We start from the raw sequence: 27032 nt of genomic DNA, 5'->3' as shown, positions 1-27032 counted from the left end.
GACTTTGAGAATCATGTTAAGTGAGTGTGACAACACTTGAGAGCTACAGCTGAAGTATTTCCATATTTATGGTATATGTTGTAGATTCTTTTTTCCATAGGGAGTTCCAGTGCTTATTAAAACATTTAGCATATCTTCACTTTTAAGTGAATGTCCGACTCTGCTGATTTACTTTATGAAACTATACTTATTATAATTTTCCTGTATTGTCTATCTGCAATTTTGTATTATGACCAGCACTGAAGGGAATAGCCATTTCAGTTTCACTGTACTTAAAAGGGGATTGTCAAATTAGTGAAAGAGAAATGGTCCCCAGAACACCTTTCTTCTAACAAAAAATAACACTTCTCTGTTCTGCTGGAAAATATTTTATCAAGTGTCCCAGGAAACACTTCTAAAACAGGAAAAATACTTTATTGGGAACAAATCATATATTTTAAATAAATTGCATATTAATTGAAATCATTAGTTCAGAACTGAAAAGAAAAAGCTAGTGTACTGTAATTGCCACATCTGAAACTGTGTGACTAGAATGTGGTAAATGTATGGGGGGGAGGAATTAAAATCCTTCTGCTCAGTTCTGATTCTTAAAAACACAAAACTCTTCATCATGGTTCATAACTTTTAATACCTCAGCTACAACCTTATGGATCTCTGGGTAATTATATTCTAATACATTTCTACGCCAGCTGCATCACTCAATCCGAGCTTTTTCCAGTACTACATTAAGTGATATGACTAACATCTGTTGTATATTCTTTGTTCTCTCCTCTTCACCCTAGGACTGCATTGGAATATTCTAGAATTTTCCTCATTTTAGCATATTTGTACGTGTTGGGCACTTGTATTTGTCCACTCTTATCTGATAACTTCTGAACTGGATGGCCAATTTAGAGATAGGAAGGAATTATGATAGTAATTTTTACAAGTCTGAAATTGTCAAGAAGGAGATATGTTTTAAGGACTCTAGGAAATAATAAAGAATTTATCTCACAGTAGCCACCAAAGAATGGACAATGTGAGTATTTACTTATAAATGTTTCAGTCATAGGAAAAGTTTAAATAGTAGCTTGCATCTTCTTGAGGAGTCACTCAGATGTGAGGCTCTAATCGATATAAAATAGGGCTTTATTGCTTCAGCTGTTTGAAAGATGTTTGTTTTTCAAGTGCACCTGCTGCCTTCATATTGGAGAAGGCAGAATCAAAGCATTTCCTGCATTAGGATTGGGTGATGGTTTTATGGTCTTTTAGGTTCTGTGAATTCATTCCTTGGTCTTTGGCAAAACCTGGGAAGTGCTGTCTCCTGTTCAGAGAAACCTTTCCTTCTTACTGGAAGTTATCTGGACTGGAGGATGAGCCTTGCCTGTGGTTCCTGGGGGGAACATAGCTGAGGGAAGACCCAGGTGAAGAAGGAATGCACACCAGCTCTGCTGTACTGAACTCACTGGGAAAACACACCTTATGACAACCTTGAATTGGCAGCTGTAGTATGACACAGGTTGAAGCATGTATGAAACTTCATATGTATGATAACCCTGGCTTTATCATTTCTTATGTAATAATAATATACAGTTTGGAAACATTTAATATTGATTTCATTAAGCCTGTTTCTTACACTGTGCCCTTCTATGTTAGGTGCTTTTGTCTTCTCCCTGCTTAAACTTTTGTCCTTGCGTTGTGTAGGATCGAGGCTCCTTTTAGCAGCTCTCAGTAATGATAAAAGTTTGTGTCTGTTCACCAGATTTGACAGAATTAGAATGTGAAAGAGTATTAAGTTGCTGTAAGGATTGTGATAATAAGTAAGTAGGTAGAGAAGCAGCGTTCTATAAATCACAAAAACTGAGGAAAAAAACAGCAATGCAAGTTTCTCCTTCAGTAGGCACCAGAGATACCATTGTGGAGTGTGGCTTTGTAAGTCTTCCAGTGCTGGGAAAAACAATTATACTTCATATCAAACTCAATAACCAGAAGCAATGAATCTCTAGGAAAGGAGTGGTCCATATGTTTTTCTTGTACACAGCATTATTATTAGCTGTCACTACATTTATCAGAGTAGTGCCTGCAGCCCAACCAAAATGGAAATCCTGCTTGTGTAGGATGTTTAATACAGAAGTACAACTTTTTAATTCATAGCTATCCTCTAATGCAACCTTTCTTCCTCTTATTAGGAGAAAGGCCAGATAATAAAGTAATTCTGTTATAAAGAGAGTTATGGGTATGTCTTCCAAAGTTTGAGTTTTGGTTAGTGTTGTCATTGTTACTTTGAAATTTGAATTGAGAATCTGGCAGCTTTTAGAGCTCGGAGGCAAACTAGTGTCCTTTCTCTGGGTTCCAGTCTACTGAAAACCATTTAACTTTGGCATTGTGTGTTGTATTTTGATTGACTAATATCCTGGAATTCGTGGAAGAATTTTGCTTGACAGGGCCTTTGGAGATTGCCTGCTTCAGCCCTTTGTCAGGACCTTGCATAGTCAGGTTTTGATTTTCTACAGCACCGGTCTCCAAATTTTTTGATTATGTACCCACGCCATCAGTAAAGATGTTCTGAGTGTGCTCTTCCAATATATGTCAATTTTTAATTATATGCATATGCTATTCTACTAATATATGTATACTATAAAGCAACACATAGAAAAAAAGTAAAGGATAAGATAAAGATGAAAACCACTATTTAAAAGGGTTTTTTTTCAGTGACAAAAAATATTTTCTTCTCACACTCCAAGGCCTTTGACTTGTGCTGGAGTGCATTTACCCCTCTTTGGAGACTGGTGATCTACAGGATTTTTGCAGCCTCTCAGGCAACATAGGCCAGTGCTAAACCTCTCTCACTGTGAAGATATCTTTTTTTTTTTTCCTTATGGCCAGGCAGAATTTCCAATGGTACAGCATATGTCTGGCATAGAATCATAGGATATGCTGAGTTAGAAGGAACCCATCATAATCATAGAGTCCAACTCCTGGCTCTGCACAGGACACCCCAAGAAAAACACTATGTGCCTGAGAGTCTTATCCAAGCACTTATTGTACTTTTGCAGCATTGCCTCCAAGAAGAGTTTGATTTAAGGCTCTCAACAAGCATCCTTCAGGTAGTGGGATCTAGCTAGGTGACCCCTGGCTACTCTAATGCTCTTAGCTTCTCCTTGTCTTTCATGGGCCTAAGCCCAGTAACAATCTTCATGGCATCTCATACTGGGGAGGAGGAGGTGGCTGGGAAGAGCAAAACCAAATACAGTATTCAGATTCCACCTTATTACTGCTGAGTAGTGGGGAATAATTGCCTCCTCCCTCAGCCCTTCAGCTGTGCTTCTCTGCAAATACAGCCCTGTATGCTGTTAGCCTTTGTTCCTCCGAGGACATGTGCTGCTGACTCATGTTGTTTTACCTTGGTGATCCAGCTGATTTAACGCTGATGTGTTTTTTAGAGACTATCCTTAAGATCAGCTGCTAGTCTTGGAGATGTGGAACACTGATCCTTTGCATGTGCAGAGGAAATGCACTGAATGCACTGATCTCAGCCTTACAATACTCCTTAACCCTTAATGAACAACTGACTAAAAAGCAAAGTTGTATTGTGCTTTACAACATGAGAGTAATGCCACAGAAACATCAAAGGCCCAAATCTGAAGGCATTTAAGAATTGAGTTAAATTGTCATTACTGTTCAAGAAGGCAAACTTGCTTGCTGAACTATGGAATGCTACACAGTTTTTGAGCCTCAACATTGTTTAGCCTTTTGCCTTTTTAGTGTAATCCATTCCTTAAAGGACCTGAGACATAAGTCCTGGAGACTAAACAAATCATAACCAGTAAATTTAGATGCCCTCGCTTTGTTTCAGCTTTGATAGCCTTCAGAAAAATTTTTCAAAGTATTTTCAAATTCATATGTTGATAAGAAAAATTAATAGCATTTCAGGTGGGGGTAGTGTGGAATAGGTAGTTTGCAACTTCACTCTCATACAAAGCATTAACCTACACATGTTGGTTAAACTCTTAGGAGACCCTGTACTTTCATCCTAGGACAGACTCGGTGCAGATTCTGAAAGAACAGTGTCAGCTGAGTTAGCAATCCTGAACTACGCTTTGAGTGTCTAGTCCTGGTTCAGTATATGCAGTAGCAAGACAAGAATGAAATGGCTATTCATGCAGCAGTTGTTGCTGTGCATGAATCAGTGTAGATTTCTAAATAACCATGCATTTAATGCACCACCAGTAGCAAATTACTTCTCAGCTGCTTCTGTGCTTAGCAACTGTGCTGTGAATTATCTCTCTGTTCATCTAATGTGTCCTCTTTCTTGTCTGGTCCCTTTTAGTATGTCCACAAGAATGGTGCGGTGAGTAGGCCTTTAATAAATCCTTAGGTTTATCCCACATGTTATTTTACCCCTTCTAAAGGCTGCTGCATCTGCTAGTTTTCAGTGGTGCAGGAAACCTGACAATAAGCTAGTGAATTGTTTGTGTGGGTTCTGTAGGCTGATTCTTACCTGTTGTCCAAATGCAAGTTGCTTTTCTTGTGCCCTTTCCAAGACCTCACTAAACCCTGAGTACATCCAGAAACTAGGTGGAATTGGAGGACAGTTACATCATCCAGAGCAGTTTTATGAGGAGTACGGCTGAAATTACAGTATGCACATTTTGCTTTTGGTATTTTTAATATGGAACAATATTTTCAAGAAGTTGTCACTCATATTACACTTTGAAAAGTTATCAACAATTTTAAGTCAACCAATTGTAGACAAAAGCTCGTCAAGTTATTCCAGTAGAGATTGTAGGTATTTGCGGCCAGAGGCAGGGAAAATATCCTCCATGTTGCTAAGGGAGGTAGACCTGTTGATATAATTGATAAAGACTTTTGGCAAGCCTGTGTTTGGCTGTCCACTTTTATTATTCTATCATTGTCAGAATCAGCCCTTCACAGGATTGAGTTCATTCTTTTTTGTTTTAGAAAGAATAGTGTTACCTTTATGTACTAAAGTCTTCTGTTATGCCTAACTTTTTAAGCTATTCATGACATTTTAGTGGAGTGAATGTCTTGTCACGGGTTTGTCATTTCCAGACTTTCTTTTGACTTCCTTTTCTTTTTTCTTTTTCTCTCTTTTTTCTTTCCTTTTTTCTTTTTTCCTTTTTCCTTTTCTTTTTTCTTTTCTTTTCTCTTTTTTTCTTTTCTTTTTGCTTTTTTCTTTTTTCTTTTTCTCTTTTTTTTTTTCTTTTTTTTTCCTCTGCGAACATGGTTAAAAATGTGTTCTGTAATGAGAAGCCAAGAATTGATACCTCCCTTCCTATTGGAAACTCGTGTGCTCAACAACTCTGTTAATATTTAAGGACTCTCTGTCCAGTTTTAATCCATGTAATATCTGTTCAGTGTTTTTATTGAAGAGAAATGTTGTGTAATGCCAAATAAGGTTTTAAGATTGTTTTTCCACTTCACTTATTAGTACCTTTTTCAGCAATGTCCATCACCAGAAGATTCACATCAAGTTAATTGGACAAGCTTTTTCAATCAATCTTACTTTTATTTTAATTCTTACAAATAACATCCAGTGTTGACGTTCATTTTTATTTGGCCTCAGATCACTGTTTGATAACAGGCTTATATTGTCCCATTTACCCTTTTACAATAATTTACCCTTTTACAATACAGTATTTAATGCAAAACTTCTAGTTTTCTTCCAGACCTCTGAGACTTTCTCTGAACCCAAGGGATTTGCAAGTCATTCTCAAAGATCTAGGTAGATCTCTTCCAGAAGTCTTGAATGCAAGCTTCTGGTAGCTGCTGATCTAAAGGCTCTGTTTGCAGCCATTTGAAGTCCTTGCATTGAATGTGATATAATTTATTTCCAGGATAAGTTTATTGACCATTTCTTATCCTCATGCCAATCTTTTGTCAATTTTAGCTGACTTCTCCTTCTGCCACACACTAATTTTCTCTTTTCAAATTGCTATTTTTCTTTGTTCTCATAGTAAAAAAAAAAAGGCCCCTGCAATGGGTAGAGACACCACGTCTTACTGTCTGACCATATTATGCGTGCTGACTTGTAAGATTGCTGCCTCTTGACTACTGATGGCGAAAAATCTTTTGATGAACGTGTAGTGTAGACCCACATTGGTGTGAAGTTTAAACCTTTAGTCTTCGAGACTAGTTCAGTGACATTGCAGAGGAATCTAATATTGTATTGTCAAGAAAACATTGATTTATTTTTTTCCTAGATTGATTACACAGTCTGACAGGTAGCACTTTTATTATTGTTGTAGAGGGTGTCAGGAATAACACTACTAGTACCTCCTGTCAGGGTTTATCGATGCTTTGTCTCCAGAATAAATCAAGCACTTGGATCCAGACGTGGAGCTTAGCTGTGTCCCAGTTAAGGCATGAAGGCTGTGTAACAAAGGTAGACTATCTACCTAAGCACTCAGATGCCTGTGGAAACCTAATTTTCATAAAAATCAAATTGTTAAAACACCTTTGCAAAAAAAAGGAAAGTTGCTTTGTGGAAGAGAACATGAGGGTGCTGGTTGACCTCCAGCTGAACATGAGCCAGCGGTGTACCCAGGTGACCAAGAAGGCCAATGGCATCCTGACCTGTATCAGGTCAGAAGTAGCGTGGCCAGCAGGATCAGGGATGTGAGCATCCCCCTGTACTTGGCACTGGTGAGGCTACATCTTGAATCCTGCATCCAGTTCTGGGCCCCTCCCTACAAGAAAGACCTTGAGGTTCTGGAGTGTGTCCAGACAAGGGCAATAGAGCCTTTTGGGCTTGCTCACTACAACTACCTGAAAGGAGGTTGTAGTGAGATGCGTGTTGACTTCTTCTCCCAGGTAACAAGTGATAAAACGGGGAAATGGCCTCAAGTTGCACCAAAGGAAGTTTAGATAGAATAGTAGGAAAAAATTCTTCACCAAAAGGGTTGTCAAGCATGGAACAGGTTGCCCAGGGAAGTGGGTGAGTCACTATTCCTGGAGGTATTTAAAAGATGTGTAGACATGATGCTCTGGGACATGGTTTGGTGCTACGCTGGGTTGTGCTGGGCTAACAATTGGACTTGATAACCCTTAAGGTAATTTCCAATCTAGATGATTCTATCAGTGAATGAACCTGAGACCAAATGTTAGGCATGTCCAGAGAAATCCTGTCTTGGAAGGCCTGAAGAACTTGCAATGATGTTTTTACTGGAGTCAGTTTGAGTTATGTTTGGTTCTCACTGATGTTCAGTTTGATAGACATGTTTTGGTTTATGCCCAAAAAATGATGATAGCACTGAGTGCATCATAAGTTATGAATTCAGTCAAAAGTCATTTTGTGTGATAAAGGCAGTTAGTGCTTTCTGATATAAGAAACTAGTCATTAGCATGGCTTGGGAATAATGAGCTGCATTCAACTTAAACCTGGGGAAATTCAAGCCAGCTTAGTTCAGAAGTGTGTTGCATTATTGCTTGGAGTATTGGAATTACCTTTCTCTCTGTGATGCTTTAGATACCATTGTAAAATATTTGGAGCTGTAAGACCAAGAAATGGCACCAAGAGCAAGCCTGGTTTTAGCTCTTGTGGGAGCAAGAATCAGTGCCTTGATTCTAACCTCTGCTTCCAGGCTGTGTATTAATTATGCATTAAACAGTCATTGGATAATATCCTGGGCAGTTTATCATCAAACTTGCTGTCTTGAAAGATGATCCAAGTAAGTTTCATCAGCCCTCTGCCCACCTGCAGAAGTGTTGGGGACTGACTGTAGCCTGGAGAATTTGTTTGATGAAGAGGAAAGCTTTTAAAGTAAGATAGGAATAAAAAACTCTGCTCTTACTGTTTGAGAGACTAATTAGCCTGGCTAAGCAGGTATAAATGACTTAGCATAAGTGTTGATGAATCTTCGTATTCACAGTTATGTTTCAGTCTTTTAACCTAGAGGGATTTTTCTTCCCCAGTTTAAATCTTTGCAGACTATACCAGGAAAGGAAATGAATCCTCTTAAATAGCATCAGAATGGATTTTTTCCCAAGTTTGTAGTTTTACAGCAGGACAACCTTCAGTATGGGAATAGTTAAACCATTCTGTAGATGTACTATATATGTACTGTATAAGCTGTACAAGAGGCTTATAGTGCTTTGTTAGTGCACAAGTCCTCTTGTACTGACAACACTGTACTACGGATTTCAACCCACAGCAGAGGTACAACATCTGCCTTAGAGGGGCAAGAAAGTAAAAGCAGTCAGTTGGGTGGGATGCCTCTGAGTCAGTTTAGAAGATGCCTCTGAGTAGTAATCTGCAACAGCAGTTTTTTAACTAAATATCTCTAGAGCTTGGTATTGAAGTCAGTGTCATTAAGCTGATTTTATCACTCCTTTCTTATTTAAAGTTACATGCTGTAACAAGTAAATATCTCTGTTAATGAACAGACAGTATATTTGTGTGAGAAGTTTGGAAGTCTTTGTAGAGAGTTTCATTAGCCAGATGATATCAAGGCAAAACATGTAACGCCTATGGCATTACTGACTCAGGCTATGTAACTTCAAAATTGTACCTACTTTTTTTTACCAGCCTACTGTAAGTACTGGCTAAGAGAGGCAGTTTTGTTTAAAAATACTGTACAAGCTGCTTCTGAGCTTAATCTTTATGTCCATGTTTGATGTTAAGTACTGTTTTCAGATGCAAAATATGATTAACTTGTGGGAATTCTAAATGTGCCATTCACCCAGTGAATTTTTTCCATCTGTCTTTCTGATTTTTTAAGAAACACCAATATCTCAATTCTTGTTGATCTAATTCTTTTTTTATTTCAAAAGCTAAGTGTACTGAATCTAGCTGGGATTGAGTTAAGACCAGTACACTAAACCAGTATAACTTAGTGGTTTGGTTTTGCAGTTTTTTTCAAACAAAATGAAATGAAATTTTAAAAGCAACTTATAAGACTTGCAGTATGTATTTCCAGCATGGAAAAATGTTGTTCTTCAGCTTTTTTGGTCTTAATTCTTCCATCCAGTCTTCATATAGCATTAACACACAAAATACCAGAAAACACATTACTTATGACTTGTTAAGGTAATTGAAAGGAATGCTTGGCTGAAACCTGCTTTCTGTTATGTTTGATGCCTAAAGGTGCTGAGAAAGAAAAAGAAACTCCGGAGCAGTTAATTGAGGATAAGAAAAGGGTTTAATTTGTGCCTAGGCATAAAGATCATAAGACGTGCGTGCAGGCCGTGCCTGAGATGTTACATTTTATACTACTGCGAGACCAATCCAAGTTTTGTCCATCCTGTAGCTTTTGCCCTGGTCCACCCCCTGGCCCACCCTGGGAATTGGGTCTGGGGGCTTTTCTTCATCATCTTCATCTTCTTCAGAGCACAAAGGGTACACGGTCACCCATTTCTTGACTGTTTTCTTGTGGTTCAGGCCAGGATTAGATGTCCTCAAGCAGAAGAGGCCTGCCTTGACAAAAGACTAAACATTTTCTACTGGAATTCAGGGGTAGAATTGATATGGGGACATAGAATGGGGTGATGGGGTAGGGAATGTGTAAACTATTCTGCTAAAGGGTGAGGGAATAAGGACTGTAGCTATGTTGCTATGTGATCCTCCTCAGACTTGAAGTGTATCACTGCTTTCATGGACCTCTTGCTTCTGTGGCTTTTTTTCTTGTCATCAGGTTTCATGTAACTTTACAATGTGTGCTAGCAAGGGCTTTTTTGTAGTATAGTTATGAGGATTATAATTTTGTGTGTGGGCATTACCTCTTCCCTCCCTCCCCAGGTTTTAGCTGCTGATTAAAGCTATTAAAGGACCACTGGTTATCAGAGTGACACAGCTTTATTTCTGGGTCTAATACACTTTGAAACTAAAGAAATTCCAGACTGTGCAGAAGATTTTTTTTTTTTATTATTATTCATTTGTGCCTCACTTGGACATTTTCTAGTAACTAGTTGTTCCTATAATGTGTTCATTCATGATAATAATAGGAAAAGTGAGTTGATTATTAAGAAAAAAGCAAGTATCTCTGTGGTGACCCTGTAAGTCTTGGGGTTTTTTACCAGTTTCATATAAACAAGAACACTATATATGTGGATTCTAAGGCAACTGCCCTTTTCTTTTCTTTTTTCCTCAGTAGGCGTTTTGTCAGCAGTGCCAGTCAAACTTAGACAAAACCTTGGTTTGTTATCAAAGTTAAAAGGTTCGGGTTTGTTAGCTCCAGGTCTGTGATGTTTCTTCTTCTGAGGTCCAGCCGCTAGAGGGGGTCTAAAGCAACCTCTCTCTATAACTAAGGCTTGTACTCGCTGACAAAACACATCTTCAGGGTTGAATGATTGCTGAATTGTTGTGGAAACATACTTCTGAAAGGAGTCTGGTTTCATAATATTCTTTTGTTATTGTTGTTGTTTCTGAAGTGAGGCTGTTTTAAAGGATAATTATTCAGGAATATTTAAATAGTTTAACCATTTGAGTAACTTTTCTTTGCAGGTGATCTGGTGAATTAGTGTACCATCAATGATGGCAGAACATCCACCATTACTAGATACCACTTCGATTATAAGTAGTGAAATCCCTCTTCTGACTTCCCCCATTGTTGGTGGGGATGGAGCACAACAGGTAAGGAAACCTCAGTTGTATTTTTTTCTTTTTTTTTTTTTCCTTACAACAGTATCACTGACATATTGACACTGTCAAAGATAGTAATCCTTCATCTGGAAAATATTTGCGCAGCTTTGGCCGTTCATGAGAGGTTGGGATGAAGGTAGAACTGATGCAGAGATGAAATTTGTAAGGAGTGCGAAGCAGAAAACCTGTGTTGTGAAAGAACTTCATAGAAGAACGGGACCAAACAGCTGCCAAGTTGACAAGCTGCCATGATCGCATCTTAATTTGGAAGCTATATATGTAAATTACCACATGATCTTATTAAGGTTGATAAACCTTCCCCTACGGTAGAACATAGTAGCTGAGGCACAGCGTGTGCTGACAACTATGATGTCTAGATTGATACTTGCTTAAAACTGAGTACTTTAAATGGTGGGACTTGCTTTTGTATGTTAGTGTCTGCCTGGACACTTCTTGAATTTATATTTCTGGATGGCAGTGCATCCCATCTAGCACATCAGCTGCTCCTCCCAACTTTGTGTCTCTTGATGATGTACTTTGTCCCATCATCCAGGTCTATAAAGAAGATAGTAAACATTCTCTGCCCCAGGGTCAGCCACTGAGGTAGGTGACTAGTGGATGGCCTCCTGCTGGACTTTGCACTGCTGATCACAACACTTTGAGACTGGCACTTCATCCAGTTTTCAGTCTGTCTTGGTGCCTGTGTTCAGTCTGTGATTTACCACTTTCTGTGTGAGGATGTTATACAAGACAGTGTCAAAAGCCTTGCTAAAGTCATGATAAACAGTAGCTGCTGCTCTCCCCTCATTCACCAAGCTCGTAATTTCACGTTGGGGGCCATTTAGGTTTGTCTGGCATGATTTCCTCTTTGTGAATCCATACTGACTACTCCCAGTCATCTTTTTATCTTTAGTGTGTTTGGAAATGGCTTCTAGGAAGATTTGTTCACTCATCTTCCCAGAACTGAAGGTGATGTTGACCAGCTTGTAGTTCCCTGGATCCTTCTCCTTGCCCTTTTTTGAAGATTGCCCTGACATTTGCTTTCTTCTAGTTCTTGGGAATCTCCCCTATTCATCATGACCTTTCAAAAGTAGTTGAGACTGAGCTACTTGTTCTACCCTCCACAAAAATAAGGCTGTCAAGCTGTGCTGTTAAGCTTAGTCTGTAATCGTGCAAGATTTTGAGTCAGATATGAGTTTAAATGTTCTTTTGGATATGCCTTTTCTTTAAAATGTTGTGTCTTTCTCCTGCCAAGTAAGATTAAAACTGGAAAACAAGCAAAGTGTCTCTTCAAAGAAATAAATTTGCGGGGGGTTATGTTAATCTTCTTAAGGGAAAAACAGCATATATACTGTTGGTGCCCTTTTTTGTTAAAAATAAAGGGCAACTCATAAAGGCTACTGTCTAAACTGGAACTGGTAGTGATCTTGTATATTTTAAAAAAGAGAATCTTCAGAAAATATTGGGCAAATTCTCAGTCATCAATAAGAAATGTAATTTTTTTTCCTCATTTCATGATAACTAGCAATTATACCACAATGTTGTCTACTGTCCATGTTCCACAATGTCTAGTGAAAGTTGCAACTTGCATTTTCTGTCCTTCCTTCCCATCTGATACATGATTCATGAAAAATCAGCAAGTGCATTTGTTCAATGGCAGGAAACTTTACTGGAAACCCTTTTTGCTTCTGGCGATTTGAAAGCCATCACTAAGTAGAAAATACTTTGTATATCTGAAATATGGGAAATCCAGAATTGCAGGGACTGCTTTCTCTGTCGAGGTTGTCCCATTAAGACTTAGGCTGCAGAAAGGTCAGGCAGGTGCTTATTTGTTTAAGAGAGTCTTAAAATTATTTGTTTGTTTTTTATGGTACGCTAATGAAAGGGGTAGATATAAATGAAGTGTGATGTATTCAAGTACAAAACACTGTAATGCTGAGCCTTTTTCATCTTTTTTGAAAAATATTTTTAACCTGAATATTAGTTCATTGTATTACTTTTTTTTCCCTCTTGTGACTTTGAAACTACAAGAAGGGAGAAGACTTCTGCCTTCATGATGGAGTTGCTAATTTTTCTGAAAGCCTGTTTACTTAGCTACGGTACACATATTCTGTCGGGGTTACTTCCTTAAAATATGAAAAATACTTCTCCAGTTGCTTTCATAACAGCATTGTGGTGTTGGATTGCATAAACTGTAACTTCATCTGTAGTGCTGACAGAATTTGATTGTGTTCCTGCAATCAAAATTCAGAGCTATTTTGTCCATGTAAATAAATATTATATTCTTTTATCTTCATGTATAGGTTGGTCTGTAGCTATTCTAATTAGTTTTAGTCAGTCCTGACTGAAAAAGTATTGAAGACGAATAGAAAATTCTTTATTTACCTATTTTGTTTGTATGTTGATATTTTCTATGTTAGAATAGTTAACGGTATCCTAAACTTGTAAGTTTTTGTTCAGCTGTAAAACATCTGAGGATTTTTTTTTAACAATTCTCTCCTTCTTGCATCTCATCAGAATTAATTATTATAATTATGGTATATACTGCATAGCTGTTACCAACTGAATACAGACCATTCAGTACTTTTCTGAAACAGTTCATATCTCCAAGATAATCTGTTTCAAATACTTGAAGTTCTGCTAGCAGTGTAAATGTGAAATAGCAGTACAAATATTTGAACATGTTAAGATGAAAGGTCATATGCTTCAAATAGTGGAAGTGTCTGATCAGGCTAAAGCTGTAACTTTCCACCATGTTTTAAAACAAAACAATCCACAAAGTTAGAGGAATATGAGTGTTCAGTCAGAAAACATGGGGAACTTAAACTGAATGTTCATATGTCACTCAGTGCTGCTGTGGGAGACTGCTGCATTCTCTGTCCCACAGAACAAGGGACTACTGTTACTTTCATAGGATAAAACCAGTGAAAAGGAAAAGCAAAGACTAAGCCTGTTGGCTCCTCCTTCTCTGTTAAGCACAGAAGTACTACTTTTACACCTTCCTATCACTGTGTTCAGCATGAGTGGGTAATGTACTTATATCTTGATGGTGAGTAGGGTTGTGGATGGAGTATGGAGAAGATCTGTAGGAATTGATAGAAACCAAGTGACTCAGAAAATATTATGAGAGGACGGAAGTGCTTGAGAGTTTTTCGTGTAAGGAATACTACTTCAGTCATGCTCTACTGATTATTGTTGAGGCTGGACAGGAAGGATGTGCTTGATTATGTGAGTCCTGATTTGGTGGGAGGAAAGAAAAAGAAGAGGCAAGAGTTCAAACTATTTTAACACACTGATGTTAAATTGTTTTGGAAAGTTTCTGCAGCACCCAGCGCTATTCCAAAACAAAACAGTAAGTTGCTGACACAAGTTTCCAGCAGCCTTGAAGTTCTGGACCTTCACAGCACCTTCCCACTAAAGCTAGCAGTTGCAAAGTGAGACATCTCTATATAACCTTTGTGTCCTTTATTACCAGAAAAGGTAGATAGCACTCTCAAAGTAGCCCAGTACCTGTTAACCATTTCCTTTTCTCTGGGAATTGGACACACAGTGTTTGACCTTTAGTCAGCTTTATTTCTTGGCAAGGTGTTGGGATACAGTAATACTTCTAACTTGGGAAGCTGGTTGTTTACTCTCCAAACTTTATTGAGAAGTTTAGATCCTTGGTGGGTTTTCCAAAAATTACACTCTATATGTGTTTGTGTGTAGTGCATGTGTGTCTGTATGTATATACTGTGTGTGAGTTAAAGTAGATACTTAGCATCAAATCTACAAGGTAGTGTTTCTAAAACAAATTTCTTCTTTAAATATTTAAACCTCTGATCTTAAAGTTATTATTAACCTGTTATCATAGGAGAAAATGTTCAGTCAGCAGAGCAATAGATGTCTGTAAAAACAAATTAAACAATCTCCTTTTTTGGCTTTCGGGTTGTTTACATATGGGGCAGCACAGCAGAAATATAATAGTGAAGATGTAGACTACACTGCTAAACGCATTTCATCAGTTTTCTTTCTGACACTTCTGCTTCTGAAAAGCATATGGTACATTATCAAGTTCAGTTTGCTTTGTTTTTCCCTTACTGCTGAAAATCAAGCCTAGAACTGCGTATGTTTCATGATCTTTTCCTGTACAAGAAAAAAATCCGTGTTAAAAGTTGTTTAACAACATATACTGTTATAACTGTTGTCCCTGGTTTCCATATTGTGCTGTTTTCCTTTCATCTGTGTTTTGATTTCATAGAACACAGAGTATGTGCATGGCTGCTTCTGCCTTTTTTGGCTGAGTTTTTCTGTTATTCTTTTTTGTGCTTCCCCTTTGACTCTATTGAATTAGCAGATATGTCTAACTTCTCATTTTGGAGATTCATTGAAGTTTGTTTTAGTTGACAATTATTCTTTCATCCTTCACTGACTTCATAGCATTGAAGCGCACCAGAAATGTGTTCCCTGGAACCATTGGAACTCTCAGGCATGCAAGTGCTTCAGTGCCAGCTTATTGAAGCTCGTTATCAAGCTGTATTTTTTCCCCAGGATTGATTAGTACTTTTGTGTAGCAACCATCACTGGAAAACACCTCACCAAACTTATATGAGACATTCTGTATACAAAAAAATCTCTTCCATAAAAGTTTTTAACTGGTTGTTGGCTATGATTTTTTTAAAAAAGCAACATCGCAAAAAAGAAGCTACAAGAATGTGAGTTTTGATGACTCAAGATTACTAGATCCTTCCTCTATTTGACTTAATCATATTTTGGTTAGGAAGGATGAAGTTTTGTCTTAGTTAAATGTAAATTTTTTTTGCCTTAGAGATCAGATTTTTTCTGATGTATTTAAGCTATATCCTTTGATTGCAGATGCATTGAAAACTTGCTTTAAAATTCCTAGAGGAAGCCATCATCCTTAGCAGAAAGTGAAGATTCAAAATTCTTTGGTATATAGTAATGTACGAATACTATGCTGCTTTTGGTTAGCAGAAAGCAGCAGCAGACTTATTGCACAATTTATGCTAGCATTCAGATATATTTATTTTAATATTTGCTATCGGAAAATGAATGTAGAAACAAGAGTGAAGGCTGTGTAGTTCATAGCCTTTTCTACTTGTATTTGGTATGAAAATTCATGGAACGAAACATCGTCATAAAACTTCTGAGTAATCCTCTGTTCTCTCTAAAATGTGTTTTCGTGTGTGTGATATAAATCCTGGGTTAATTTTGGTCTCTTGATACAGTAGATTCCTCCCAAGATACTTGAGGCAGGATTTCTCCTGTTGAATGAATCTGTTCAGAAACTGACATATGGGAGAATTGGATGACATGTGAAAATTAGATTTCAAGTCATTTAGTCACTATAGGTTGCTAATACAGTCAATGGGGAGAAATAAGCATGTCCAGAAGATGATCCCTTTCATGTTTTAGGAAGGTGGCTAAAGATCTGTACTTATTTTTTTTCTCTCTCTTTTTTATGAGGTGAGAAGGTGCAAATTGGCTGGATCTATCACCACTGAGGTAGCCCAGTTCTTCTCTGCAGTCTGTTGCAAGTGGGCCCAGTTCCTGAGTCTGTGTGCTCCTTTATCAGTAAGGTTTGGAAGGGTACAGTTATGCCTAAGTGGTGTCCTGAACTCAGGCATGTCCCCATCTCTCCCCTTCTCCATGCGATGGGAGACTTAATGCTGAGTAAGCCAGGATCTGAATGCCAGAGTCCAGGACCTATAAAGTCCTGAAAGTGCTATAAAGTGCTTACCTCTGTTTCCTCAGAACACAGGCTCCTGTAATCTCTCTGTAAGTTGCGACAAAAATGTAACTGTTCTGCAAAGTCATATTTTTAATTACAGAAACTCCACTCTTAAAATATATGAGAATTACACACTTGGCTAACAAGTAATCTGAATACATCCTCTGCTAGCTGAAACCTGGGTTTTTTGCTAGGAAACATTTCTTTACTGAGAGGTGGTGAAACGCTGGAACAGGCTTTCCAGAGTTGTGGCCAATGCCTCAAACCTGTCAGAGTTTTAAGAGGCATTTGGACAATGCACTTAACAACTTGGTCAACCCTCAATTAGTCAGGCTGTTGGACTAGATGATCCTTGTAGGTCCCTTCCAACCAAAATAGTCTATAGTATTCTATTCCATGGTGATTGAGACTTTGCTGTAACTGGGCAGAGTCCATCTAAGCCTCTCTGTGTTACAGAATTATACACTGTATAGAGCAGCCAGAATGACATTATCTATTCTAGAGATAAACTCAGGTTTACGTACTATAGCAAAAAATGGCCCTTGGCTTTAATTTTTCTCCATTTCTTTTTGAAGTAGGAGAGAAAATATATGGGAGAGAATTGGGGTGTAGAGATTTCTCCCATCAAACCATTGGTCCATTGCTGACTGAGCATTCCCAGTCTGATCTAATTGGGGATGTATCCTTTAATTTCTCTTCCTGCTCAAGTTCATGTTTTGTCACGGTGGTTTGATATACGGTGATGCCCAAATTTACACAAAGCTGGGTGTATAGGGTACTTTATCAGGGTAAAAAAAAGCCTACATTAGAAGTGCTATTGATACGCTTAACATTCTAACTTTTTTTTTAAATGAAATGCTATTTTGAATAACTAGAAAATACAGTTCTTCCTTTGGCACTTCCTTTTGTGCTCTATTTAAGGTAAAAATGTTAGACACATCCAATAGTTTTAAATATTGTGGCATTTTAACTTGCTATATCCCCAAACAGGAATCTGAGCTGTCAGAAGCAATGTTGGGAAATCTAAAATTCTCTCCTAGCCCATAATACTTTGTAAACCAGTGGCTTATATGTTCCTTATATGTCTGAATTCATTTTCAGCTTGCTTATTTATATTTTTCTCTTAATTGTTGCAATTGCATTGCAGGAAGGGGGTTGTTCTTAAAGGATATAAAGGGTATTCATGACAGACTTTAATTTGATTTAAATTTTGTTCAGCAGGGTTCTTTAAAAATTGAGAGGGTGGTACCTTTTTCTCCTACTTATCCCATTGGCCCTTGAAACAACTGTATAAATTACAGAATACTGCACAGCCTGAGTGAGCTCAGCTGTGACATGCTTAGGGAAGATCTCTGAGGGGGAGGCTAAAGTTCATACCATTTACTGCTTGTAGGGGAGAGAAAGAAGAGGGTCTATGCAGCTTGCTAGGCCCTCTTTTTGTGCTTCAGAAGAGTGAAAGAAGTCAGGGCAAGGGCTGAAAGGGCTCTGCCTTAGCCTACAGAGGGGGAATCAACTGTCACTATGACTTTTCTGAAATAATGTTGTTCAGCTGTTATCACAGAACCATAGAACATGCTGAGTTGGAAGGGACCCACAAGGATCATCGAGTTCAACTCCTGGCCCTTCTCAGGACACCCCAAGAATCACACCATGTGACTGAGAGCATTGTCCAAATGCTTCTTGAACTCAGGCTTGGTGTTGTGACCACTTCCCTGGGGAGCCTGTTCCAGCACCTAACCACCCTCTGGGTGAAAAGGATTGATCTGCTTTATAATGTTGGATATTGTTTCTTGGTAAATGCCTAACTGGTTGCACACTCTTTCAGATATGTTTAGTAAATCTTTTAACTGTCCACCTCACTTTGTTCATCTTGGCTAGCTTTCATAATGTTTGTGAGATTCTGGTTTTTAGTTATGACTAGGTATTACTCGGAAGGAAAATACTAGCAGAACTCTCTAACAATGACACAACTGTTCAGGTTGTTACAAATATGAGCTAAAGAGCGAACTAACTCTTCCCTTCTCAGCATTAAAGTCTTCACAACAGATTCAGAGAGCCTGGAAGCAGAGAGTCTTCAGGAGTATTATTTTTTGCATAGGGAAACTCCAAATAATACCTGTTCAACACAGAGGACTTTGTGGCAACTGCTAGTACAGCCTGCAAAATGTGAGAGTTGCAAAGTACATACAGTTGAAGTACAGCTGAAAAGTGTCTTCACTTTTGATACTCAATTGAAATGATTGCAAGGGTGTTTTGATTCCACAAGTGTTGTAAAGAAGACCGGGTTATTATGGGAAGAGAAGATTTTTATTTTTTAATACAGTATGTAAAAAACTGATAGAAATCAGATGAAAAATCTTCAAAGCACCTGACTTTCTTTGAACAATGCCACACATTGTACATTACAGTAGTTTTAAGTTGAGTTTGGGGTTTTTTTTAGAAATGAGGGGGGTTTATTCTGTGTAATATTTAGTAGCACCTTAAGCAACTGGGGGGTTGGGGGTTTTTTAATTGTATTTTTCACTTCAAAGAATCTTTGTTAAATTACTTAGTTTTCCAACATTAAATTGGCAGTTTTGTACTTTCAGGGCATTTAGATAAAACTTCTATGAAAGTTTACTCCCTGATTCTGTTTTGGACTGTTGCAGTTGTTGATCAGGGAAAACACCTACTGAGGGGACTAGCCCCTGGAAGGTATTAGTTAGCCCTTGCTACCACTTTGCTGTGCGGTATGAGTTTTGTTCCTCATCCACTTTTGCTTAGCATTATGAAACTGAAGTCCTGTGGCCTTCAAACAACAAATCATGAAATGAGAATAATCTGATTGAAGTCTTCCAGTTTTTATTTTTAGACGTTGATGTGTCTAACCACTGGCCATGACTAGAGTTCAGTGACTGCCCCTAACACTGCTTCCTTCTAATTCCCTGTAAACAAGGCTTGGCTTAAAACTTTGAAGCACAAATGTTTGTCTGTTGCGTTATCGAAATTCTTTGAAACACTGCTTACATTTATACTTTCGCTGATTTAAAGATATAATAGTGGTATTATTTTAAGAAGCAAATTTTCTGTGCACTATCTGCTAACCACAGACTGTGTCAGTGCTGCTGAAACAGATTGGGTTTGCTGTAAATGAGACAAAGAAAACTTTGCTCAGCCAAGCTGTGAGAACTGAAAATGCAAAAGAGATGAGACAAATAAAGCAAAAGCAAGTAGATGAAAATTATAAGTATTTCTCAATAATAAAGAATTAGACATTATGGAACATAAATTGATTGACACTGTTGTATGTGGACACTAAGAAGTCTTGAATGTTTATCAGTGATATTAGGTGCAGATTTTAACATTTATCTTTTACTGGTTCTGATAAGAAAACTTTGTATTCTTATAAAACAAGGCTCCAAATCATCTTTCCCTGCCCTTCTTCCCAGGGATCAGCTTTCTGCTGATCATCTTCCACATGAAGAGAAGGGGGAGAAACACAAGTACAATAAGAATTTAAAAAACTTTTCATAAACAAAAACAATTTATTTGCTAGAATAAAAAAACCAAACCAACAATTCTTGGATCTTTCCAACCTACCTTTCTACAATAAGCAGTGAAAGCCAATTGAAATCTATAGTTTTTGAACGTCACTGCCAATGAGCAGTCTAGTCATCTGTCCAATCTCCCTGTTTCCAGTTGCTTCTAGCGATATTCTGTCATCTTAGCACATTCAGTGGTGCTGACAGGATCTTATAGCAGTAGTTAAAGATTAAATGTTTGCTGATTTTATTATCTGTCAGCTGCCTTTTAGAAAAATGATGAAGAGTTGCTTGGTCTGTCCTCTGAAAACAGGCCTTAGAAGCATGTCACCAAAAAGGTGGCTTTTTTCTCTTGCTTTTTTCGAACATGCTGCTATTATCTGTGTAAGCTGAAATAGTTTGGGTTGGATTTGTTTTTTAAAAATCACAAGAATGTAAATTGCTACTATAACATATTAACATAGTGCTACTATAACGCTTAATTCTGTATGGATTTCCTCCCTAGTCCTGAAAACCAGGATTTGTTACTGGTTTTTTATGTCACTACCTGTATGTTTACTATTCTTCATTGAGAAAGTGTTAAACTCCATATATAGAGCAGTTAGATCCTTACAGTTAATATTAGCAGATGCTAGGCTAGAAAACTCTGTAATCATGGGAAGCCTGTAAATTCGAATTTGTGGAAAACAGAATATTTAGAACTTTAGTGTTAAGAGTGTTACATCATGTTATTTGGACAAAGATCAAAGTCTATAGGACACTTCTATAAATAATAGTGAGAGGCCCGTTTTCATCTGTCATTGATACTAAAAACATAAGATACTTTAAGGGAAAAAAAGAAAATTCTAACATTACTTTCCCTTAGAGATAACACAGAAATGTTGTGTGCTGAGTCTTCTGTGAATTGGTGTGGTATAGTACAAAGCTCAACCTAAAATTTTCAGAACTCTTTATTGGTTAGTAGCCAACATAAATGTGCAGGGAGTAAGTTTTTAGGAGATGTAAAAGAAGATGGGAGATAGAAAAATCTTATGAAAGATGGCTTTAAGAAAGAATTATATGAAAGTATTGTTTTTTACAACATGAAATTCATAAGCCTTTGGCAATTCAGAAATAAAATTTAAAGTACTGTTTTAATTTAGCTTTTATTACTGATGTCAGATGTTCCTATTTAATAATCATATACTCTCTGTAATACCTGTTACATAGATATTTTGCATTTTTCCATTTAGTATGTTTTCTAAGCGTTAGTGGGTTTGATTGTGGAAAAGAGTAGTTCATAGCCTCATTAGCCTTGTTATGTTATAAAAAGCAGATCTCGAACACACAATCAATGGAAAAACGATTGTGCTGTGTTTGTAACTGACATCACCTTAGCTCAACCACAGATGTGATTCCATCTGGCAATTCCGGTGCTGCTAATGAATAACAACACTCTAGTCGTGCAGTATTCTTTGATAAGTAGCATGTAGGAACTTACAAATATTGTTGTACTAGTCCTACAAATGGGAACTCTGGCATAGGTGAGGTTACAAACCTACAAATCACAGTAATTCCATGTTGGAGCCATGGCAGAGCATCTTGAGTCTGCGTCTGATTTTCCATGTTCACTGAACCACACTCTGTGAAGCCAATTGATTATTTCCTTGCTGTATCTTTTTATTCTATTACAAGGTATTTTTTTCCTCCTTTCTTTCTGGCTTACTTGCAAAATGAAGTCATAAGCTGCATCACAGATTATAAAGTCAGAAGTTGGTTGATTCCGAGTTAGTATATCCTATCTGGGAATCGGGAGGCTAGATTAAAAATGCAGTTATAAAATGGCATATATTTGGAAGCTTTGTTCTCTTAAACCCGAACCTTCTGTTGACTGACGTTAGATGATCCAGAAGCAGATGCTGCAGCAGCTATTTGTTGATTTAGTTGCTATGGTGACATGATACATTCGTGTACAGCAGGAAGCTCACTGTACGTTGGCTAATTTGATAGGAAGGAAGGCTTGAGGTAGGTATTGCTGACTATATTGTTAATTGATCCCACCTTTCACATCCTGCCTCCACATGCTTCGTGGATGTACAGCTATAGAGGAAGGTAAAGTGAGATACTCCAGCCGTGGCATTTAGGTTAAGGTGCCCTGTTAAAAGAAGGGGGGGGCAGTGTTCAACACATCACTGAAGATTACCTCAGTATTAAGTGAATGGAACAGATTGGAGCAGCTGGAGTGGTGACTGTTGAATCTTCCTTCATCCTTTGTCACTGTGGTAGCACCAGTTGAATGAGAGAAATAAAAGGATGCGAGCAACAGTAAGTCAAAGTGCTAAGGCTTTTGAAATGGGTTACGAGATAAAGCATGTTGCTAATTAACATCTTGATTGAAGCTATTAGTGGAGAAAAATGTAATTGTTCTGAATAGGTGCCCTAATGACAGAGCATAACTGTAGCTCTGCCTGGAAGTTGTGTTGTATTATATTCACCCTTTTCTAGAAATACACCCTTTTTAAATCTTGTTGCAGACAGACTTTTAAAGATACAGTGTACATCTTCCAAAGAACTTGGCTGTACCATCCTCTTAAAAGGTTCAGCGTTTTAAATTTTTTTGAAGTCAGAATGACAAAGAGCATTAGCTAAAATGCTTTCCTAAATTTGAAAAATGTTCAAAAATTAATTTACCTTTGTCCTTTCGGTTAAAAATTTTCTGAGTACTGCTGAGCTGATTTCAGTTGCCGTATTTTTAGACAAACCACTGCTGTCTCTTTTTTTTTTCCCATGTTGATGTATATTAGTAGTGCATTTAGAAATACGATTTTGGTAAAGTCTTTCCATTATTTGTGGATTTTGCTGACAATCATTTGCTACTGACTCAGCACCTATAACCATATAAAGCTAAATATAGATGCTTTCAGATTAATGATAAACAAAACAAAACAACCCAAAAGCTCTCTCCTATTTCCTAGTAAAACATCTCAGAAAATAGTGTTGTTTCTGCTCGTATAGAAATGGTTTGTGATTTTCTTCTCTTTAAATTTTGGAACACTTAGCCATTTTGATTTTTAGGAAGTTGTAGGAAAAAAAAACAACTCCCTGCTACCCCGAGAAACACACACATCCCACAAAACCACTCCAGAATGAGGGAAAAACAGAACTCTGCTTTTTGGTAGTATTGTCTTGCTCCAACTTGTAATCTTTCTTGTTTTACAGGAACAGTCTCTTACTATGTGGTTATATTGGAGTGTGCTTTAACCACAGTTGTAATGTAACGTAACATACTCTTATTTCTTCATTTTATATATACAATTTTAGCAATGGCTAAAATTAATGTAACGTGTTCTAGCTTCCCCACACACACTCCCTCCACCCTTTTCTTTCCTTTCTTACTTCCCCACATTTGTCAGTATTTTAATATGTATGACAGACTAGGAATCAGTTTTGTTGCTAAAGGATTTTTGGGTTTTTTTCCCCCATGATATATTTAGTGGTAGATCTATTAGCATTCTAGTTGCATATATTCAGAGGCTTTTAACTTGGTTGGAAAATTTGTCCCAGATTTCACTCATTCTGGAAAAACATGTAAATTCACAAAGCGCAACTAATTTCTTTCAGAGGAAGATATCGAGTAACCCACTCAGTCCCTTTCCCCTTCAGAGTGAGGTGGTGGGTGACTGGGGAGAGGGAAGGATTCAAAATACTCATTTACACTGAAATGCAGTCCGGTGTCTTTAGTTTTTTTGCCTTTGTGGCTGTAGACAGTGCCAGCCTGTGGAGAGAACAGAGTGCCAGTTCTCATGTGGGCATATCCCGCAACTTCACACATGACACAAATATTTAGTGTATTTCAGTTTCTTTAGCCTCAGTGAGGATTAAAAAACTTAACCTTTTTCTTTTTCCCTTCAGGAGGCTGATAGTCCTTGGTACTGAAGGATGTGTTTGAAAGCCAAGATATTTTGGACAGAATGAGCTTGATGTTTATATAGATTTTTTTTTCTTTATTGCAAATACAAAAATCTTTTTTATGTCCCAGGAACCCTAAAATTATAGTTTCAGTCTTTCACCTAAGACTTAGCTTGTTAGAAATAAATCTGCATGTATTAGGAAAAATAAATATTTTAAAATTTTCTTGCATATTGAGTAGTTAATAACTACTTCTGTGGACAAAGAGGCTTTTAGTATAAAAGCATTTATTTGGGCAACACTGTTTGTTACCTGCTACAAAAGATTTGAAAATGTGGCTGTGAATGCCAAACTTGTAAATAAAGTTTTATTGTATCTGACTTGATTCTCTTGATGTTTGTGCTGGTTTAAAAGAATTATAAACTGTTTCAGTCACTCCTGTCCTTTAAGAAATACAAGTATTATTTGAACTGGGCTGTAGAATGTATAATGCTTAATATCATCATTATGTGGTAAGGATAATTAGACTCTCTTCCATAAACCTTATTCAAATGGGATCTGCAAAACTTTCCCCAAATTAGAAAGATCTTCATAACTTTATAGAGCAGAGTAGAGGAGAATGTTAACAACTGTCTCAATTCTGAATATGTTTTATTTTGTATCTGTGTGAAAGAATATCTAGTATACTTCTAAACACAATCATTTGTTGTTTGGGTTATTGGGTTTTTTGTTACTCTTTTTTTTTTTACTTTGGACTAAATTTGAACTTCTAGAACCTAAGCAATAAATTAAAAATACTATTAATATTTTGCATATGTAGGGTTTTTTTTAAATAAAATCCCTTTTGCCTTACGGGTCCACTGCATATATGTAATCGATAGAAATGGCAAAATAATTTTGAGGCACTAGTTTTTGACTGGTTGTATCATGTGTGTTTATTTGGAGAGAAAACTTTGTTCTTTAGCTTTTTTACATTTTATTTGGAGAGCTGCTTTTGCACATATATAGTTGTGAGCAAAAGAAGAAAAATATGTCAAACTTGCTATGAGATCTTTTATGAAGTTAGTTTTTAGAGCTCTTTGAGTTGTTTTATGGTTTACTTATCAGCTTTTTATTTTTATCCCTCTATAGTGACAGAAATAGTTTGGACTTCTGGTTGTATTTACAGTTTCTGCTATGGAAAGATGTTGCCTTAAAACAGTAAAGTAACATCCTTGTGTATTAGTCCTAAGCTGCTTTTGTTTTCCTGCTCTGCAAGTCCTTCACCTCATCTAGGGTCCTTATTAGGATGAATCTGATTTTGATATTGGTACTTCTCAATAACATCCATAGGTTTATTTCCATCTTGCTTACTAACCACATGATGAAGAATAGTTATTAATTGTGCAAGCCTATTTAGAGTTTATCACTTTTTTTTGTCACTGAAAGTACCAGGGGAACATTTCCCTTCTTGTTATAACGTAAATATGCATTTATGATGATGCCACAGGTCTGATGCTGCCCTTCTTTCCTGTCAGCTAGCTGAAATTGTTTTGAAACCTGTCAGTCTGCTAGTACATCACTACTTGTGTTAGGAGGATGGAAGTTCAAGTAGAGAATCTTGTAGAAGTGCATATCTTACAGAATGAAGGCTTGGTTTTAATTGTTATTTCAGTGAAGTTAATGAGATTTTTGGCTTTAATTAGTGTGCAAAACAACATATTCAAAACAAGGTTAACTAGTTCTGTGTTTTAAATTCCATTCTGTCCCTCACTGTGCTCCAATGAATACTTTAAGTGTGTATTTGTCTGGAACAAGCAAAATCTTGAGCTGCTTGTGAAAGTGTTCTTATACCTAAAGACAAGGATTAGTAAAATATAAATCAGCTGTATTTTGTATTGTTGCTGTTTTGCTTTTAAAAGACACTGCCGTGACCATATTGGCAGAGTGAAATACCTCTAAGGTGTTTCAAGGAGCCTCTGCTTCTTGCTGATAAAAGTTACTTCTAGACCTTTTTGCAGATAGGTGTTAACATTTGGCCTTAAGTTTTTCATTTCTTTGGAGGCAGCCCTCTGAGTCAAGGTGGCTGCAGCTCTGCCTTGCACAGATCTCCCTTCCACCTTTTGTTGTTTGTATTCTTAGTCTTACAAGGTTTTTTTCTGATTCCAGCCATTTTTATTAAATTCACATATTCTGTGGTAGAAATAAGCCAAAGACTTTGAAAAAACATTAAACTGCTTTCCTGCTTCAGCCTGCAGAAACATCCTGTAGTTTCTCTTGCTGATAGTGAAGAGATTACCGAATAAAAATAAAAAACGTTGAGCATTCTCCTCTTTGAACATTTTTATTTCTGTTAATTCTCTAGTTGCAAGATCTGAATATTTTCCACCCTGTTCACACAAATGTAGTAATAATTCATATAGAATATCCTGAGATGCAATTATTTTTAAATTATCATATCTGTTGGTGGTAGTATGTCCAAGTCAATGTATCTCTGTAGGATGTGATTATACTACTTGAGTTACAATAAAATTATATTTTAATTTGGAATTTGTTGAAGAGAGAAATATTATAGAATAGTTTTATATAAGAATTATTGTATTCTAAGAGTGTATTTGCCATATCAGACCAGCTCAAATTATGATTTAAGGTGAAGAAGAGATTTTAAAAGCTACTTCAGAGTGTGTCCCTTAACTAATCCTTTAAAGAGGCAAAATGTAATATTTCTTCAGGCTACAGTCAGGAATTGTTTATATATTAGTAATTTAAGTGTGCTCCAAATGTTTATGGAAACTGAGGCTAAGTGTCATGAAACCAGTCAGTTTTAGTAAATCATCTTTTCTTGCAAACTGCCTGGTAAGAGTGATCTCAGGAATAGTTTCCAGTTTTATATGGAAGAAGATTGCTCCTTGGCATTAGCCTATGTTGTGCTCAGGACTCCTATAGCATATTCATTATTGCAGGTGAGTGTTCTAGCACCTGGGAATGTTCCTGAGCACTGCTTACTTTCCGAATACTTATATGCGTTTAGGTATCACTGACGTAGTCAAGGGAATATAGCAGTTCTCCTAGGAGAGATCAGAAATATTAGGACCCCTCAGTTTGCAGGGACTGGGGACAAGGAGGGGGGAATTGCCAAGGCTTAAAAAAATATTGAAGGAGGTGGGTGAAATTTACTCAGAACTGCAAATCTCATAGTAGAGAAACTAGGGAACATGGAATTAGTAGGAGATAGTTTTAAAATGTCTAAAAAAGTAAACTTCAGGAACTTGCTGCCATAGGAAGTTGTGGAGGCAATTCAAATTGTAAGTGAACTCAAAAATTTAGGCAAACT

General features: G+C 37.2%; 1 protein-coding gene across 8 annotated transcripts in view; it reads left to right on the top strand.

Moving 5' to 3' along the window:
- The window catches only part of FNDC3A (fibronectin type III domain containing 3A), a 118094-nt gene that overhangs the window by 9037 nt on the left and 82025 nt on the right, over positions 1–27032 (top strand). For 3 of the 8 annotated variants that reach the window (XM_027721314.2, XM_027721309.2, XM_039382937.1), the window contains exon 1: positions 10489–10570. Coding sequence is in view for 3 of the 8 variants with exons in the window: in XM_027721305.2 (XP_027577106.1) it covers positions 10469–10570 (102 nt within the window). In the remaining 5 variants the exon portion in view is untranslated. Of the gene's footprint in view, positions 1–10441; positions 10571–21891; positions 22136–27032 lie in introns of those variants that run through there. The other 5 variants (XM_027721305.2, XM_027721306.2, XM_027721313.2 and 2 more) reach the window with 4 other exon arrangements.

Source organism: Pipra filicauda, unplaced genomic scaffold (assembly GCF_003945595.2).
Source record: "Pipra filicauda isolate LSUMZ 115617 unplaced genomic scaffold, ASM394559v2 scaffold28_size6257848_pilon, whole genome shotgun sequence".
NCBI classification, from domain to species: Eukaryota; Metazoa; Chordata; class Aves; order Passeriformes; family Pipridae; genus Pipra; species Pipra filicauda.
The sequence above is the reverse complement of the archived record's forward strand: the minus strand, read 5'-3'. Positions and strand labels throughout refer to the sequence as shown.